This window comes from Dermochelys coriacea, chromosome 16 (assembly GCF_009764565.3).
Source record: "Dermochelys coriacea isolate rDerCor1 chromosome 16, rDerCor1.pri.v4, whole genome shotgun sequence".
In the NCBI taxonomy this organism is placed as follows: Eukaryota; Metazoa; Chordata; order Testudines; family Dermochelyidae; genus Dermochelys; species Dermochelys coriacea.
Genome location: NC_050083.1, coordinates 3,918,622 through 3,936,844, shown reverse-complemented (window position 1 = coordinate 3,936,844; position 18,223 = coordinate 3,918,622). Strand labels below are relative to the sequence as shown.

The 18,223-nt window shown below is 40.8% G+C and overlaps 1 protein-coding gene across 24 annotated transcripts in view; it reads right to left on the bottom strand.

Annotated features, from left to right (window-relative positions):
- The window catches only part of ZNF618 (zinc finger protein 618), a 325,372-nt gene extending 309,911 nt beyond the window's left edge, over positions 1-15,461 (bottom strand). For 8 of the 24 annotated variants that reach the window (XM_038374098.2, XM_038374109.2, XM_038374103.2 and 5 more), the window contains exon 1: positions 15,167-15,456. In XM_038374098.2, the coding sequence (XP_038230026.1) occupies positions 15,167-15,220 (54 nt within the window). In that variant the 5' untranslated portion in view covers positions 15,221-15,456. Of the gene's footprint in view, positions 1-15,166 lie in introns of all 24 variants that reach the window. The other 16 variants (XM_038374097.2, XM_038374106.2, XM_038374112.2 and 13 more) reach the window with 5 other exon arrangements.
- Between the last annotated feature and the right edge of the window lie 2,762 nt (positions 15,462-18,223).

The following is an 18,223-nucleotide window of genomic DNA, read 5'->3' as shown; positions in this document are numbered from 1 at the left end:
CACTCGCTACATTTGGCTCAGCCTTCCCCCAATTCAGGAGGGGCAGGCCAAACCTGAGTGGCAATCTAACACAACCCTGTGTGCCAGGGGCCATGTCGCAATGTCAGGACCAAGGAGCTGAGCCCAGCCAGCCTTGCAGGACAAGAGCCACCACGGCAGGGCAAGCTCATTCTGAAACTCCCTCCCCCACCCAAAGGGGGTGACACCATGAAAAAGTTTGAGAACCACTGCTTTAGATTATTAAATCTAATTCAAAGAGAAAAAATCCTGCAAACCTGTAGGCAGGCACTTAACTTTAAGCTCTGACTTCAAAAGGAGATTTCATAGGTTTAATGTCTGTAGGTTCAGTCCCTAGTTTACTTTTCACCATTTATTATTGTTAGACACTGAAAGTAAGCTAATCAATTTCATTTAAATATAAGACTGGTCCCAAAACCGATCCCTGAGGAACTCCACTGGTAACCTCCCTCCAGCCTATCAGTTCACCTTTCAGTAGGACCCACTGTAGTCTCCCTTTTAACCAATTCCTAATCCACCTTTCAATTTCCATATTGATCCCCATATTTTCTAATTTAACTAATAATTCCCCATGTGGCACCGCCTTACTGAAATCTAAGTAAATTAGATCCACTGCGTTTCCTTTGTCTAAAAAATCTGTTACCTTCTCAAAGAAGGGGATCAGGTTGGTTTGGCACGATCTACCTTTTGTAAAACCATGTTGTATTTTGTCCCATTTACCATTGACTTCAATGTCCTTAACTACTTTCTCCTTCAAAATTTTTTCCAAGACCTTGCATACTACAGATGTCAAACTAACTGGCCTGTAGTTACCCGGATCACGTTTTTTCCTTTCTTAAAAATAGGAACTATGTTGGCAATTCTCCAGTCATACAGTACAACCCCTGAGTTTACAGATTCATTAAAAATTTTTGCTAATGGGCTTGCAATTTCATGTGCCAATTCCTTTAATATTCTTGGATGAAGATAATCTGGGCCCCCCGATTTAATCCCATTAAACTGTTTGAGTTTCGCTTCTACCTCAGATATGGCAATGTCTACCTCCATATCCTCATTCCCATTTGTCATGCTACCATTAGCCCTAAGATCCTCATTAGCCTTATTAAAGACTGAGGCAAAGTATTTGTTTAGATATTGGGCCAAGCCTAGATTATCCTTAACCTCCACTCCATCCTCAGTGTTTAGCGGCCCCACTTCTTCTTTCTTAGTTTTCTTCTTATTTATATGGCTATAGAACCTTTTACTATTGGTTTTAATTCCCTTTGCAAGGTCCAACTTGACTCGACTTTTAGCCTGTCTCACTTTATCCCTACATATTCTGACCTCAATAAGGTAGCTTTCCTTGCTGATCCCTCCCATCTTCCACTCCCTGTAGGCTTTCTGCTTTTTCTTAATCACCTCTCTGAGATGCTTAGTCATCCAGCTTGGTCTACAACTCCTGCCTATGAATTTTTTCCCCCTTTCTTGGGATGCAGGCTTCCAATAGCTTCTGCAGCTTTGATTTAAAGTAATCCCAGGCCTCCTCTACCTTTAGATCCATAAATTCTTCAGTCCAATCCACTTCCCTAACTAATTTCCTTAATTTTTGAAAGTCTGCCCTTTTGAAATCAAAAACCTTAGTCTCAGATTTATTTTTGTTTATTTATTTTGGAGACGACAGCGGGTCATACTGAAATGTGAACTGTGAGGCTGGAGGGAGGTTAGCAGTGGAGTTCCTCAGGGATCGGTTTTGGGACTAATCTTATTTAATCTTTTTATTACTGACCTCGGCACAAAAAGTGGGAGTGTGCTAATAAAGTTTGCGGATGATACAAAGCTGGGAGATATTGCCAATTTAGAGAGAGACCGAGATATCATACAGGAAGATCTGGATGACCTTGTAAACTGGAGTAATAGTAATAAGATGAAATTTAATAGTGAGAAGTTTAAGGTCATGCATTTAGGGATTAATAACAAGAATTTTAGTTATAAGATAGGGACACATCAATTAGAAGTAACGGAGGAGGAGAAGGACCTTCGAGTATTGGTTGATCATAGGATGACTATGAGCCGCCAATGTGATATGGCCGTGAAAAAAGCTAAAGCAGTCTTGGGATGCATCAGGCGAGGCATTTCCAGTAGAGATAAGGAGGTGTTAGTACCATTATACAAGGCACTGGTGAGACCTCACCTGGCATACTGTGTGCAGTTCTGATCTCCCATGTTTAAGAAGGATGAATTCAAACTGGAACAGGTACAGGAAGAGCTACTAGTATGGTCCGAGGAATGGAAAACCTGTCTTATGAAAGGAGACTCAAGGAGCTTGGCTTGTTTAGCCTAACCAAAAGAAGATTGAGGGGAGATATGATTGCTCTCTATAAATACATCAGAGGGATAAACACCGGAGAGGGAGAAGAATTATTTAAGCCCAGTACCTTGTGGACACAAGAACAAAATGGATATAAACTGGCCATCGGGAAGTTTAGACTTGAAATTAGATGAAGGTTTCTAACCATCAGAGGAGTGAAGTTCTGGAATAGCCTTCCAAGGGAAGCAGCGGGGGCAAAAGACCTATCTGGCTTCAAGATTAAACTCAATAAGTTTATGGAGGAGATGGTATGATGGGATAATGTGATTTTGGCAATTAATTGATCTTTAAATATTCATCGTAAATAAGCCCAATGGCCTGTGATGGGATGTTAGATGGGTGGGATCTGAGTTACTACAGAGAATTCTTTCCTGGGTATCTGGCTGGTGAGTCTTGCCCATATGCTTAGGGTTCAGCTGATCGCCATATTTGGGGTCAGGAAGGAATTTTCCTCCGGGGCAGATTGGAAGAGGCCCAGGGGGTTTTTTGCCTTCCTCTGTAGCATGGGGCACGGGTCACTTGCTGGAGGATTCTCTGCACCTTGAAGTCTTTAAACCATGATTTGAGGACTTCAATAGCTCAGACATAGGTGAGAGGTTATCGCAGGAATGGGTGGGTGAGATTCTGTGGCCTGCGTTGTGCAGGAGGTCAGACTAGATGATCATGATGGTCCCTTCTGACCTTAATAGTATCTATGAATCTATGAATTTCATTTCTGTTTTTACCTCAGTTTCCCTTACTACTTCTCATGCACTAATAGAATGCTGTTGATTTTGGTTTCAAAGCTTTGAAAGAGGAGGTTTAATAAACTTGTGATTTAAAAAATTAATAAAGTATTTCCATTAATAATGATTTTTTTTAATAAACAGAACTTAACATATTAGACCCAAATAATTTTAAAATGCCTATTTGAAGGAACTTTAAAACATTTATTTTTAAAACAAATTCATTTTTTTAAGATACGGGAGTGTGCGTACACATAACCATTAAGCAAAAAATAAGCCAATAAGGATTTTTTTTTTTAATTTCCTCACAGGCTGAATCTAAATTTGAGCCAATGATATTTTTTAGAGCATACTTTACAAACCATGCCTGAAAATATGGTTTTATGACCCCCGCTATCAGGACAATCTCATATTGTAGTACCAGGTCAAGTAACCGAGAACACCGATCAGGGAAATAACCCACTTCCTTCCCTGACGAACCGAGGGACGCACCCCACCCACGTACTTATTCTCTACACCAATACTGACTTGGACTCTTAATACACTGCATGGGTACATACCCGAGACCATTTATCCACTGACGCTTTAAAAACTCCCACACCCCAATCTGGATATATGCTGGTTAAGTGATATGTATGTACCTTGTGAACCTTGTATCCGATACTTGCAATCCCCCATAACCCAAGCCCGACCCCAGATGTACAGTACCTTGCCTCTTAACTTGTGTAAATTTGATTTTAAACATTAACTTTAATAAAAATTTTAAATCTGTTTTATCAACAGCTTTTGATTATAGAAGGTGCTCAGCAAACTGTTTAAGGAAAAACCTGCTCTACCTCAAAGAACCTTCTTCCCTCTTACTCTTTGAACAGTTCTCAGTCACTAGCTGAGATACTAAAATCTCACATGATAAAAGCTGTAGCTTTTATCCATCTATCTGTTCACACACACATACACATACACACACCTCGTTTGTCTGAAAAGAGACTTCCGGATCTACTTGAGATTTCCAGATCTACTTGCTGTAGGCCTTCAGGGCAGTTGGAGAAAGATCCCAGAATCCCCTGGCTACCTTTATCATTGTTCTTCATTTATATGTCCAGACTCTCTGCTATGCCATCCCAAATATTTATAACAACATTTCTCTGCAGATCTAATAGCTTCCATCGCCTATTCACAATGCTTTATTTTCCTCTATCCCTTGTAAACCCAGTATAAGGATATTTAAAATATCCAGTCATTTTTCAGGCTCAGATATAGATTTTAATTTCACATTATACTGGGCCAAATTCTGATGTGATACAACAATTTGCAGTGGGGTAAATTACGACACTTCAAATAACCAAGCCTTAGTCTAACCTTAAAAGGACTTTTGCTGATACAGAAATTTTGGGAGGAAAAAAAACCAAACCCCTATAGAGATTGCTATACCAGCAAAAGTTTCTAGTCTAGACCTGGCCTGAGACTCCTTTGACCACATCCACTTCACCAATGTGTAATGGTTTTTCTACACTACCGTTTTTACCTCATTAACTGATTGCCAATTAACTCAAGATCATTAACAAGTTTGTAAAGGTTAGGCTGCATTCTCCCCAAACTTTTGTCCCATGATAAGAACAGCCATACTGGGTCAGACCAATGGTCCATCTAGCCCAGTATCCTGTCTTCTGACAGTGGCCAATGCCAGATCATTCAGAGGGAATAAAAAGAACAGGCAATCACTGAGTGACCAATCCTGTCGTCCACTCCCAGCTTCTGGCAATCAGACATTGAAAAAAAAAAAGTCTAAATCAGCATAATACAAGGATTTTCTAGATGAACAGTGAGTGTGCAGCAAGCTGAGATGTAATTCTAAAGCACCCTAGCTTGCCACACAGCAACTGATAGTGTGAAGCTTCCTATTGCGCACTAGAAGTTCCCCAGTGAGTTTTCACCAAATGCAGGTTAATGCACACCCAGGAACTTGGTGCTTCGTGCTTGAAAGCAGGGTCCATGCGGACAGCTAGCACAGCACACTGAAGATTCATACCTCAGCTTGCTGTACACTATTTTTCTAGACAAGCCCTTACACCCAGAGGAGACAGAAGCTGAAGGATCTTCAGAGGGTAAATTAGACCAACATATGGGACATCTTAACTGTTAACAAAACAAAAACAAAAAAAGTATTATCTCAACTTGGGTAAGCTAACCCACATTGTCTAACTTGGATAAAAAAATTAGGAGAGGGGACAAAGCAAGTTGAACTTGAGCGAGGAACCCAAACTTGAGTTGCCACGTCTTCGCTGCTATTTATGTGTTGACCTGAATTAGGAACACACCTTTTTCTTTTTGCAGTGAAGACATACCCTGGTTCTAACAAAGGTTCTAACTTAGGGCTTGTCTACACAGGGAGTCATTCATGATTAGCTCCTTCTATGGATGCTTTTATTCCAGAATAAGAGTCCCTTATTCTGAATGAGCTTAATCCACTTCCAAATTGAATTAAAATGATTCAAAATAAGGCAGTTTATTCCAAAATAAGAGCATCAACAGAGGGCTTTAAATTCACACCCTATGTTAAACCAAATCAACTTTCCTGGCCTTTATACTTCACCTCTTTATTTAGCCCATCATACACTTCCCTGTCATACAGTGAGCAACTCCATTCCATATACTCCTCAAATGTGTATGAGAGAAGATATATTTTCCCCCATGTCTTACAACATTAACTTTGCCAACTCTGTCCACATATCTATTCAGGGGACACCATCATAGGGCCTAATCACATCAGCCACACTATCAGAGGCTCGTTCACCTGCGCATCTACCAATGTGATATATGCCATCATGTGCCAGCAATGCCCCTCTGCCATGTACATTGGTCAAACTGGACAGTCTCTACGTAAAAGAATGAATGGACACAAATCAGACGTCAAGAATTATAACATTCAAAAACCAGTTGGAGAACACTTCAATCTCTCTGGTCACTCGATTACAGACCTAAGAGTGGCTATCCTTCAACAAAAAAACTTCAAAAACAGACTCCAATGAGAGACTGCTGAATTGGAATTAATTTGCAAACTGGATACAATTAACTTAGGCTTGAATAGAGACTGGGAATGGATGAGTCATTACACAAAGTAAAACTATTTCCCCATGTTATTTCTCCCCCCCACCCCACCCCCCACTGTTCCTCAGATGATCTTGTTAACTGCTGGAAATAGCCTACCTTGCTTGTCACCATGAAAGGTTTTCCTCCTTTCCCCCACCCCCGCTGCTGGTGATGGCTCATCTTAAGTGATCACTCTCCTTACAGTGTGTATGATCAAACCCATTGTTTCATGTTCTCTGTGTGTGTATATAAATCTCCCCACTGTATTTTCCACCAAATGCATCCGATGAAGTGAGCTGTAGCTCACGAAAGCTTATGCTCAAATAAATTGGTTAGTCTCTAAGGTGCCACAAATACTCCTTTTCTTTTTGCGAATACAGACTAACACGGCTGCTACTCTGAAACCTAACATTAACTTTGGAAATCATGAGGAGACAACCAATCAATTAAAAAGCAAATAACTTGTTAGGTCAATCATAAGCCTACCTGGGTGCTTCCATATATATTTAGATATACATATATAGATATACAATAGAAAAACATACTATTATTTATATTACAGGAACTTATATGGAGCCATCAGTATAGTATCTGTGTACCCAATTCAGATTCTAGCAAAACAATTCCTGTGTATGGAGTCCCAGTAACTCTAAATCCACTCCAAACTAAAGACTTACATATGTGCTCAACTTTACACACTGTGGATCATTCCACAGAAGTTAATAGGACTATTCAGCATGTGAGGTTAAGTCCAAGATTGTAACAGGACAGAGATACAGAGCATACTGACACATAAGTGCTGGTACTAGGGGTGTTGGGGGGGGGGGCTGCCGCATGCCCTGGCTTGAAGCGGTTTCCATTATATACAGGGTTTACAGTTTGGTTCAATGGCTCTCAGCACTCCCACTATACCATAGAATATCAGAGTTGGAAGGGACCTCAGGAGGTATCTCATCCAACCCCCTGCTCAAAGCAGGACCAATCCCCAACTAAATCATCCCAGCCAGGGCTTTGTCAAGCCTGACCTTAAAAACTTCAAAGGAAGGAGATTCCACCACCTCCCTAGGTAACGCATTCCAATGTACATATAAATTGTTCCAATACCCCTATACTGACAATGATAGGGGAAAGTGATCTAACACTTATGAAAAACCTGGTCAAATAGGTGAGTCTCATACTAACGCTAAAAGATGAGAAACGATTGTATACCTAATTAGCTACATACATAATTACAATGCACCGACTAGCAACATATACAATAATTAAACAGGACCATCCGGAAGGATCTCATTCTCTGCTCCATCCCTTATGATTTGTATTTCACAGGTCTGCAGCACGTGCCTAGTGCTATCACTACCCACCCCACTTCAGAAATAGTCCCTTTTCCCCAACACTCCAACCTTTCTAAAAGGCACTGACTGGGTGTCCTCCTTTAATCCTTCCTCAAGAGCTCCTTTATGAACAGTCAAAGATGCCAGAAAGCCATTACACATCGTGCATGTGTCCAGTGAAGGTGGTATCTCATCTGACTCACCTAAATACAGAAATACAGTACTACAGGCTCACTCCAGGCTTCCTTAGATAACAGACTGGGTTAGGGATGGTCTCCTTCCTTTTCCCCCCATAGAAAAGCAGCTGTTGTCCTGGATTGCTCAGTCCTGGAACAAAATGAGCAGCCCACAAAAGTTCCCCATCAAGTCATATAACCCCATTACTTACATTGAGAAACTGTGGGATAAAATAAGACCAATTATTTTCCAGTGTTGAACAACTCCATTATTTGAACAGGTTACAGAGTAGCAGCCTTAACTGTATTTGCAAAAGGAAAAGGAGTACTTGTGGCACCTTAGAGACTAACAAATTAATTTGAGCATAAGCTTTCATGAGCTACAGCAACATAAAATCTTAAATCCTTTTTGACTCCCTTACTTCCTACTGTAACTTTATTCCACTCATGTTCTTATCAATGCCTCGACTAGGTAAATGTAAGTCATCTGTACCCTGCTTAGAAGAGGCATAATCAAAACCTTTACCATGCAACTCATGCAAACTGGCTGCTTCTGTTGTCTTTGTCTCCCCTTTACTTGTGTTATGGCTGAAAAATCCAATTCCCATCTGATTGGCTAAAGGGCCAGGAAATCAGTTTCCCCATCAATGGAAGGAACAAGGATATCTTATTCCAAAAGGGTTATCACTCACATACTGTACATGATAAACAGCCTCATTCATTTCTATTCCCTTACCCCCAACAAATCAATGTTTGTTAGTATAAAGTCAGCACATCCAGATGAACTTTCCATTCTAGTTAACCACTAAATTGGCATCACATAGTACAAAATAATCAAGAGACACTCAAGAAACAAATCTAAAACAAAAAGGAGGCAGATTATTAGCAATTAATCCATAAAATATTAAAAATCAGAAACTTCTTCCCAAAAATGCAGTATGATTGAACCAGTTCACTATGGACATATTCAGTAGTACAACATTTTTAAATTATTGTAACATTAAGATTAGTTTCAATTACTCAGAATTTTAAGAAACATAAAAGATAATACCTCATACTAGCCAAAACTTCTTCACATGATTAAAAAACGACCCCAAGCCCATCAGATGACATTCATAACAAATATTATTCATTCTCTCATCCTCCTCCATCGCCCAAATTCCCATCTTTTTATGATAATTTTTATGTCTTTACTAAAGGCCTGACCTATAAACAGTCACTCTCAGAGAGGCTCATTAATATAAATATGACTTTATGTGTGAATAACTACACATCCATAAGTTACTAATTACAGGACCAGAGCTTTAGATTTTAAGATCTTTAGTGCAGGTATCATGTTTTTTCTTTTCAGGTCCCAGCACACTTTGCATTATAGAATCACAGATTCATAGAAATGTAGAGCTGGAACGGACCTCAGGAGGTCATCTAATCCAGCCCCTGTACTAAGGCAGCACCAAGTAAACCTAGACCATCGGACAGGTGTTTGTCTATTCTGTTTCTAAAAACCTCCACTGATAGGGATTCCATGCCTCCCTTGGAAACCTATTCCAGTGCTTAACTATCCTTATCATCAGAAACTTTTTCCTAATATCTAACCTAAATCTCCCTTGCCGCAGATTAAGCACATTACTTCTTGTCCTACCTTCAGTGGACATCGAGAACAATTGATCACTGTCTTCTTTATAACAGCCCTTAACATATTTGAAGATTTATCAAATACCCCATCACTCGTCTTTTCTCAAGGCTAAACATGCCAAGTTTTTTTTAACCTCTCCTCATGGGTCAGGTTTTCTAAACCTTGTATAATTTTCTTGCTCTCCTCTGGACTCTCTCCAGTTAATCCACATCTTTCCCAAAGTATGATGCCCACAACTGGACACAGTACTCCAGCTGAGGCCTGATCAGCACTGGCACATATTCAATTTCTGATCCACTATAATCCCCAGATCCTTTTCAGCAGTATTACTGCCTAGCCACTTATTCCCCATTTTGTATTTGTACATTTAATTTTTCCTTCCTAAGTGCACTACTTTGCACTTGTATTCATTGAATTTCATCCTGTTGATTTCAGACCAATTCGTCAAGGTCATTTTGAATTCTAACCCTATTAAAAAGTCTGACATTTTTAAATCGGCAGGTCTGGATAACTTGCATCCAAGAGTTTTAAAAGAACTGGATTTTATTTTCAATAACTCTTGGCACTTGGAGTAAGTTCCGAAAGACTGGAAGAAAATTAATGTTGTGCTAATATTTAAAAAGGGTAAGCAGTATGACCCGGGTAATTATAGGCCTGCCAGTCTGACATCGATCCCAGGCAAGATAATGGAGTGGCTGATATTGGACTTGATTAATAAAGAATTAAAGGACGGTAATATAATTAATAACAATCAACATAGGTTTATGGAAAATAGATCCTGTCAATCTAACTTGATATTTTTTATGAGTCTTACAAGTTTGGTTGATAAAGATAATAGTGTTGATGTAATACTCTTAGGCTTTTATAAGGCATTTGAATTGGTACCACATGACAGTTTGATTAAAAAACTAGAAAGATATAAAATTAACATGGCACACATTAAATGGATTAAAATCAGGCTAGCTGCTAGTCTCAAAATAGAATTATAAACGGGTAACCGTAATCGAATGGATGTGTTTCCAGAGGATTGCTGCAGGGATTGGTTCTTGACCCTACACTATTTTGCATTTTTATCAATGACCTCGAAGAAAACAAACCCAACACTGATAAAATTCTCAAATGACACAAAATTTGAGCGAGTGGTAAATAACAATGAGGACAGATCACTGAGCCAGAAAGATCTGAATTGCTTGATAAACTGGGCATAAGCAAACAATGTGTGTTCTAATATGGCTAAATGTAAATGTGTACATCTAGGAACAAAGAATGTAGGCCATACTGGCAGGATAGGGAAGCAGTGGCTCTATAAAAAATGATTGGGGGTGGGTTGTTTTGGTTTTGGGGGTTTTTTTGGGGGAGGGGGGAGGAGAGGGAGGTCTGGGGGTGGATAATCTGCTGAATGTGAGCTCCCAGTGCAACACTGTGGCCAAAAGGGCTAATGCAATCCTTGGGTGCATCAACAGGGGAATCTCAGGCAGGAGTAGAGAGTTTATTTTACCCTGTATTTGGCACTGGTGCGACCACTGCTGGAATACTGCATCCAGTTCTAGTGCTCACAATTCAAAAAGGATATTGATAAATTGTAGAGGATTCAGAGAAGATCAACAAGAATGATTAAAGGAGTAGAAAACATGCCTCATATTAATAGACTCAAAGAGCTCAATCTAGTTAGTTTAACAACAAGCTGGATACGCGGTGACTTGATTACAGTCTATAAGTAACTACATGGGGAACAAATATTTAATAATGAGCTCTTCACTCTGGCAGAGAAAGGTTTAACACAATTCTGGATGTTGAAGCTAGACAAATTCAGACTTGAAAAAAAGGCATAAATTTTTAACAGTGATAGTAATTAATCATGGAACAATCTACCATGGATAGTGGTGGATTCTCCATCACTGACAATATTTAAATCAAGAGATTGGGTGTTCTTCTAAAGATCTGTTCTAGGAATTATTTTTGAGGAAGTTCTGTGGTCTGTAATATACAAGAGGCCAAATCAGATGATCACAATGGTCCTTTCTGGCCACAGAATCTATGAATCCGAGTAGTCTCACTGAAGCCAACAGGAATATTTGCATACATAAAGTTAAACACATGCATAAATATCTGTAGGATTGGGGCCTATGCAATCGCCCTATCTTAAAAATATGCCCACACTATTCCAGTTGAATCCAAGAGGATCTATATGTATTAATATAATGGCAGTATTGAGTCCTATGTACACCATATGAGGGAAGTATGGTTACTGCGAGAACCCTTACTTTGGAATTTATTGACATTTAAGGATTGAAAGGCCCAATCCTGCAAACCCCTCTACGTGCACAGCTTCCAATGACTTCAGTGAGCATTCTACATGCCGAGGACTTCTAGAATTGGGTCCAAAGACTGTATCCTAAATAATACAAAAACTTACATTAAGTTAAAAAAAAGGAAAATCTTTTAAAACACTAGTTTCTATTGATTTCACTGACACACTTGCATAATCAAAAATTTAATTAAACGTCACCACAGCAGTGAAAGTACACCTATATAACCAAATATATTAGGAAAATATTATGTATTTAAATTATTCTATAATACTAGAAATAATGTAATAATTAAATTTCATACTGTGCTTCTGCAAAAATTATTTATCATTTAACATGCCATTATTTTATTTATTTGTCCCGTCCCCCCCCCCCCCCCGACTGAGGACTAGGTTCCTGGAAAATTTCCACTTCCAAAGTACAGTCTTTCTGTAATTTATGCTACAAAAATTAGGTTTTGAAATCTATTTACAGCAGTTTCTTTTCTTTTCCACTGTTACATAACTCAAAAATAGGCAAACAAATATTGCTCAAATTTCCAGAAAAAAAGTTCCCTTTGAAATTTCAGCCAAGAAGGTTTTCTCAAGAATGTAAGAGCATATGAAAAAAGGTTAAGGTTGAAAATTCTAGTATAACCTAAACTATAGCTTTCGCCACCAGCGAAAGATACAATGGAAGCCATTGTTTAAAGGAAACCCACAGGCACACAGTTAAAGGTTGTAAAGGTTACAGTACACACATCTACAGTACAATGGAATCCCCACAAGTTGCAATCTAGTGCTATTGCATTTTCAATCTCTGCAAAGGAAATGGGCCACACATATTTTAAATTAGCAGTTTAGTACATGTAGAGATCAAAAATATAGGACTTGAAACTTCAAGTCTTATATTTTTGATCATTATAAACTTCTAAGACATACATGTAAAACACAAGGCAACAGAACCTCTTATGTACTGTAATTGAATATATGCCACTATTCATAATCAAAATAATGTAGCGATCAATTTATTACATCCCCGGCCTAATATACACCAATCATCAGGGCTTCTCCCAAGATTTTAGGGTGGGGATGTGGGGCTCGGCAGAGCAGGGGGGAAAAAAAGAGAAGCGTCAAAAAATCTCCACTTGGAAAAAAGTATTAAATTCATGTATCTTCAAAAATATTTTGGAATACTCTTAGACTAAGCTGAAGTTATAGTGTGCAGTTCAATTAAAAGAATTCTTGCAGGATATGAGTTTGGAAAAGCCATCACCTTTAAGGCTTTTGAATGAAACCATGAACAAAATATTGACGAGGATTGTTTAATCCAATTTAATGCACTGTGTATAATTTCTACCACATGTGACACTCCAGTGTGTTTGTGCCACTATTTGTTAATGACTATGGTACTTTGTTCTATACTTACTGAAAAAAATTCAGGAAGAGGGTGGGTCTTTTTTCTGGAGATAAATGCAAAAGTAAAAATATAAAGTTGTATTTCTGAATATTTTCTCCTCCACCCAACACTTTTCCTGCTTTGCAAGTCTTTCCATCAACCCAATAAATGAGAACAGGGTGAAAAATAGATCCTTCTCCCTGCATTTATCAGGAAGTCCAGACTTTAATTTCAAGTGAATATCAAGTAACAGTGAAACAATCAGAACACCAAACACATTTTAGGGGGTTAAATTCAAATTTGAAAATTCATTTCAGAAAAACTCATTCCAGATTGAAATTTAATTTAAGGGGGGCGGGCTAAATTTAAGTTATTGGAGTGTGGAAGCACAAGTTGCAGAAACTTGTGTTCAAAATTCAAAAATGTTCTTTTCAAATTAAATGCTGCAGCTGTGGAGCCAGCCATCTTGCTATTTTGTCCCCATTTTAGAGAGGAGGCTGTGTCAAGGTTGGTAAGACTCAAATGTTGACCTAATCTTCCACACTCTCTTTTGTATGCAAAGGCCATGTATATCATTTATATGTGCTTTTATTGAAACAATGAAAGTGTCAGTGCTTTTTTGTTGTTTATTTTAAAAAGATTAATACCAACAGTCCAGTATTCAAGGGCAACCCTACAATAACAAACCAGTGTGTGTAGTCCACTACTTGCAGGCAACCTTATAACAACAAAATGCGCGCACAACACTATGAGAAACATTAATTATGGAAAGGTTTCAATCTCAAATTCCAGAAGGATTATAAACAGTGAGAGGTGAAAAGGATTTTTAAAGTTATGGAAAATATCATGGCAGCGCCCTTTTTAGCTACTTTAGTTTTATTAAAAATTAAAATATTCAAATCTACAGTTAATTTTGTTCATAATAATGTGAATTATGCAAATTTGTATTACCAAAGCAGATTTTACAATAAATCTATGTAATACTACATTTATATGATCCACAGTATCTACAGTAGTTTCAGTATGTATGTAAAAAACCTACTATGGAAATTTTTTCTCTTTACAAAAGAAGAAGCAGGAAATTAAATGAGTGGAAACTATGTTTTAATTATACCAGGACAATCCATCAGAAAAACCAAGAAATTCAAAACCAAAACTGATATTCTACTCTTAATTTTGCTTTCCCTCGTGTTTTTCTGATCTGTGTGTGGAACCTTATTGTTTAAAAGCAGTTTTGCATGAAATCCAAAATCACCAAAAAAAAAAAAAAAAAAAATTTGGGTGTGTCCACAGAAAAATTTCTGTATTTTCTCTTTATTTCTTCCTTATTTAAGACAACTAACTTTAAATATTACAAAACACCAAAATCAACCCTGCCACACCATGAGAGCAAGTTCAAAATTACAATGAAGCACAATTCATAATTGCTTCATAACAGCAATTCTCCTACTTTCCCCAAAGTAATATTTTATTGCAGTTGATTGATATATGCTTGTCTAAAACTTAAATTAGATTCATTCTCAAGCAGTCGCTGTTTTCCAATAATATTTTCTTCCAAAAGAGGAAAAAAACCTGAATTCGTCCAAATTCCAGCTTAATTTTCATTTACATATTAACAGGGCTTTGCTTCAAAAACACAAAATTTGTTCCTACGAGCCTAGCCCAGCCAATTAGCTGGGTTATGAATATGCAAAACACCTCTGCCCTCAAATCCCCAGCAAATTCTTGCAATTCGAACTTTTAAAAAAATAAGAAATAGCAAATATTTCCTCTTTTTTCAATTTTAATTTCTTTTTATTTACGAAATAGTCTCCCCTAGGTGGCGCCGTTTTAATGGAAAAAAACTACCGTTTGGAGGAAAAATTAGAAAAAAAAAAAAAAAAAAAAAAAAAAAGACAACCCTGAGAAAGAGAAAGGGCCTAAAAGCGGGGAGTCGGGGGGCCGAGCGGGGCGGGGGCCGGGGCCGGGGGCGGCGGGGGCCCCGCTCGGGGCGCTTCGCGGGCTGTTGCATCGGCGGTCCGAGCTGACATGGCTGCTCGGCGCCGCTTTGTTCCCGGCGCTGGCCAGGGCCGGGCGGCGGGCAGAGCCGGGCGCCCCGCGCCGAGCCCCGCGGCCGCCCGCGCCTTGCGGGCGCCCCCCGCGCCGGCCGCCCCTTACCTGCTCTCCCGGCGCCGCCGCCGGCTCCGGGGCGCTGCTGTCCGGCTGGCTCATCGGGCTCGGGCGGGAGCGAGCCCCGCTGCTCCCGGGCCTGCGAGCCGCTGCGCGCTTCACAATGCCGCCGCCGCCGCCGCCGCCGCCTTTCCGCCCTGCGGGGACTGGAGGGACGCGAGCGGGGGCGATGCCCGCGGCGCGGGTGGGCGGCTCGCCGGGCTGCTGCAGCCCCCCTTCCCCCGGGCCGCCGCCGCCGCCTTCAGCAAGGGCGCTGCTGCGGGCAGGGCGAGTCCCGGTGCGGAGCCCGCGCTGCCGCCATCACAGCAGCTCTGGGGGCAGCTCCAGCCTCAGCACATTGAGATCAAGCAGCAGCCGGAGCAGGGGGCTGAGTCTGACCGAGCTGAGCGCTGCAGGACCCGGGGCTCTGCCCTCTCCGCCCCTCCATGCCCAGCCCAGGGCGCCGCCGCAGCCGGCCGCGCTAGGGCCCCTGGCACTGCCCCGGGCTTGGCACCCTCAGCCCCTGGGCAGCTCGCTGCTGCCCAGGCCACCTTCGGGAAGATCAGCTCCAACTTCGCAAGGTGCTTGACTCTGAGCCCAGCCTCAGGACCCAGCGGCAGGGGGTCCCCACGCAGCAGGCTCCCAGTACCGGCACTTTCAGAAATTCAGAGGATTATTTTTCGGTGGGAGGAAAGCAGGGGTGGGTTCATCTGAGCGCCGAGAAACAAATAAATAAAAAAAAATCAGGGACTACTTTTTTGAAAACCACAGAAAGCAGCAATTTCCCCAGGAGCCTCCCAGCGCTGTTGCTGGTAGGGATTTGGTGCCCATTTGCCAACCTCCTCCAAGCAGGATGGAGAGAGGACCTGAAATTGGCATGTGCCAAAAGAAACGTGGGATAGTGCAGGACTGGCAGCTAATCATGTGTGGGCTCCCAACCTTAAGGCCAGAAATGTGGCTGTGCCTCCGAAAAAGTGTCATCTTTGGGCTCTGCTCTTCCCTGGGAGCCACAGCCCTCTGGCACATTCATTTCCAGGGTTCATGGATGGCAGCTCCAGGGGAAGCCGGTTGTTCTCCCCCCTTCCCAATTTGCAATGTAACTCTGTTCAGGTTTGACTATCAGGGGCCTCAATTTGCAGAACTTGGGAGTTCTACCTGAATATTTATGGAAATAATTTATTATCTCATTTCATAATCATCCCCAAATCCAGATTCTAATGGTGGAATCTGAAAAGCAGCTTTAAAACTACCTGTTGTGTGAGAAGTCTGAGGGGCAGGGCATTTAAAAAGCAAGTTTGAACAACTTTTTATAATGTTTTCATGAAGCAGAGTTCACCACCCCCAAGAAGCTTCTGGGTGGTGTCTGCAGGCCCTTTGCCATTGCCTTCTGTCTTGTGGGACATCTCAAGTGAGAGCTCTTGGGGAAGAATATCAGTAGTACATAACTTCCCTTAAAGACAGGTTTCAGAGTAGCAGCTGTGTTAATCTGTATTCGGAAAAAGAAAAGGAGTACTTGTGGCACCTTAGAGACTAACAAATTAATTTGAGCATAAGTTTTTGTGAGCTTCTGCTCACTTAATCGGATGCATTATGCTCAAATAAATTTGTTAGTCTCTAAGGTGCCACAAGTACTCCTTTTCTTTTTTCCCTTGAAGAGTGGCACACCTGAGGTGACCAGTGAATAATACAGCTGCCCCTCCCCCTCCATGAGCTTAATCAGTATAAATTATGGAAAGATTTAAAGTAAAAGTTGCAGCTGCATTTCTGTTTAAAGCCACATTTTGCATTTCCTCACAATCTACACAAAAAGCCCCCAGACAATATCAAAATATGAAATATTATTGATTTTGGAACTAAAGAGTAAAATAATGCTGGTAACCCACTTATAGCCCAGCAATAGTCCTGGTGCAGTCTCCTCGGCTGCAATCTTGAACTTCAGTGCTAGCTCCTCTCCAAAACTCATAGGGAGCAGGTAGGCAAAATGGCAGTTATTTACATCTAGGGTTAGGGTTAAGAGAGAGTTCTCCCCACCACTTAACTACTCCAGCCCCTCTGCACTGCAGAAGCTATGTTGGCCTGCTTACATAGCAGTGTCTGTACAGGAATTTATGTCGCTGGGGGTGAGGTGAATTGACATAAATTATGCTGACATGACTTGTAGCGTAGACATAGCCTAATTTGGTAGCCGAGGTAAGCTCTTACTTCTTATTAGCAAGACAAAGGTAGTATCTTTTGTTGGACCAGCTTCTGTTGGTGAAAGAGACAAGGTTTCCGATTTACACAGAGCTCTTCTTCAGGTCTGTGAAAGGTACTCAAGAGAGGTTTCAGAGTAGCAGCCGTGTTAGTCTGTATTCGCAAAAAGAAAAGGAGTACTTGTGGCACCTTAGAGACTAACAAATTTATTTGAGCATAAGCTTTCATGAGCTACAGCTCACTTCATTGGATGCAACTCAGGAGAGTCACAGCTAAATAAAAAGTGGAACAGATTATTTAGCATAAGTAGTTAACATATTGTAAGAGATGATTCAAGGTGAAGTGATCAGTTAGCACCTCTGTAGTCACAGGACAAAAAAGGGAGGTTAGAGGGGACTGGGAGGTGTAAGGTGGGGGTATAAAAGATTGGTTTCTGGAAGGAGTTGGGCCTCTCACCAGTAAACTGACCAAGGAGGTCAAACTGAGGGGCTCAAGAGTCTGAACATGGGGGTCACTGTAGCTATGCTGGTGCTCTGGGCTGACCAGAATAGACTATACCTTAGCCTTCATTTCTCTGTTCTAACTTAAGGACTTTCAGACGCTGTGTGCCAGGTGACTAATAAATGGTTACTTTGTTTTAAAAAAATATTGGTGTAAATACTCACTGAGAGCATTTCAACCTTAAAGGCTATAGCACAAGCCTCCTGCAGAAGTCTGGCTTGGGTATATATACTGCAGGAAGCCACAGAGAAAGATGGGAAGTGGTGCTGAAGGCCCAGTCTTTGGAGGCCATGGGCACAGGGGTGCTGAAGGTGCAGCAGCACCCCCTGGCTTGAAGTAGTAATAACAACCAAATAAATCGTTTCCGCTTTC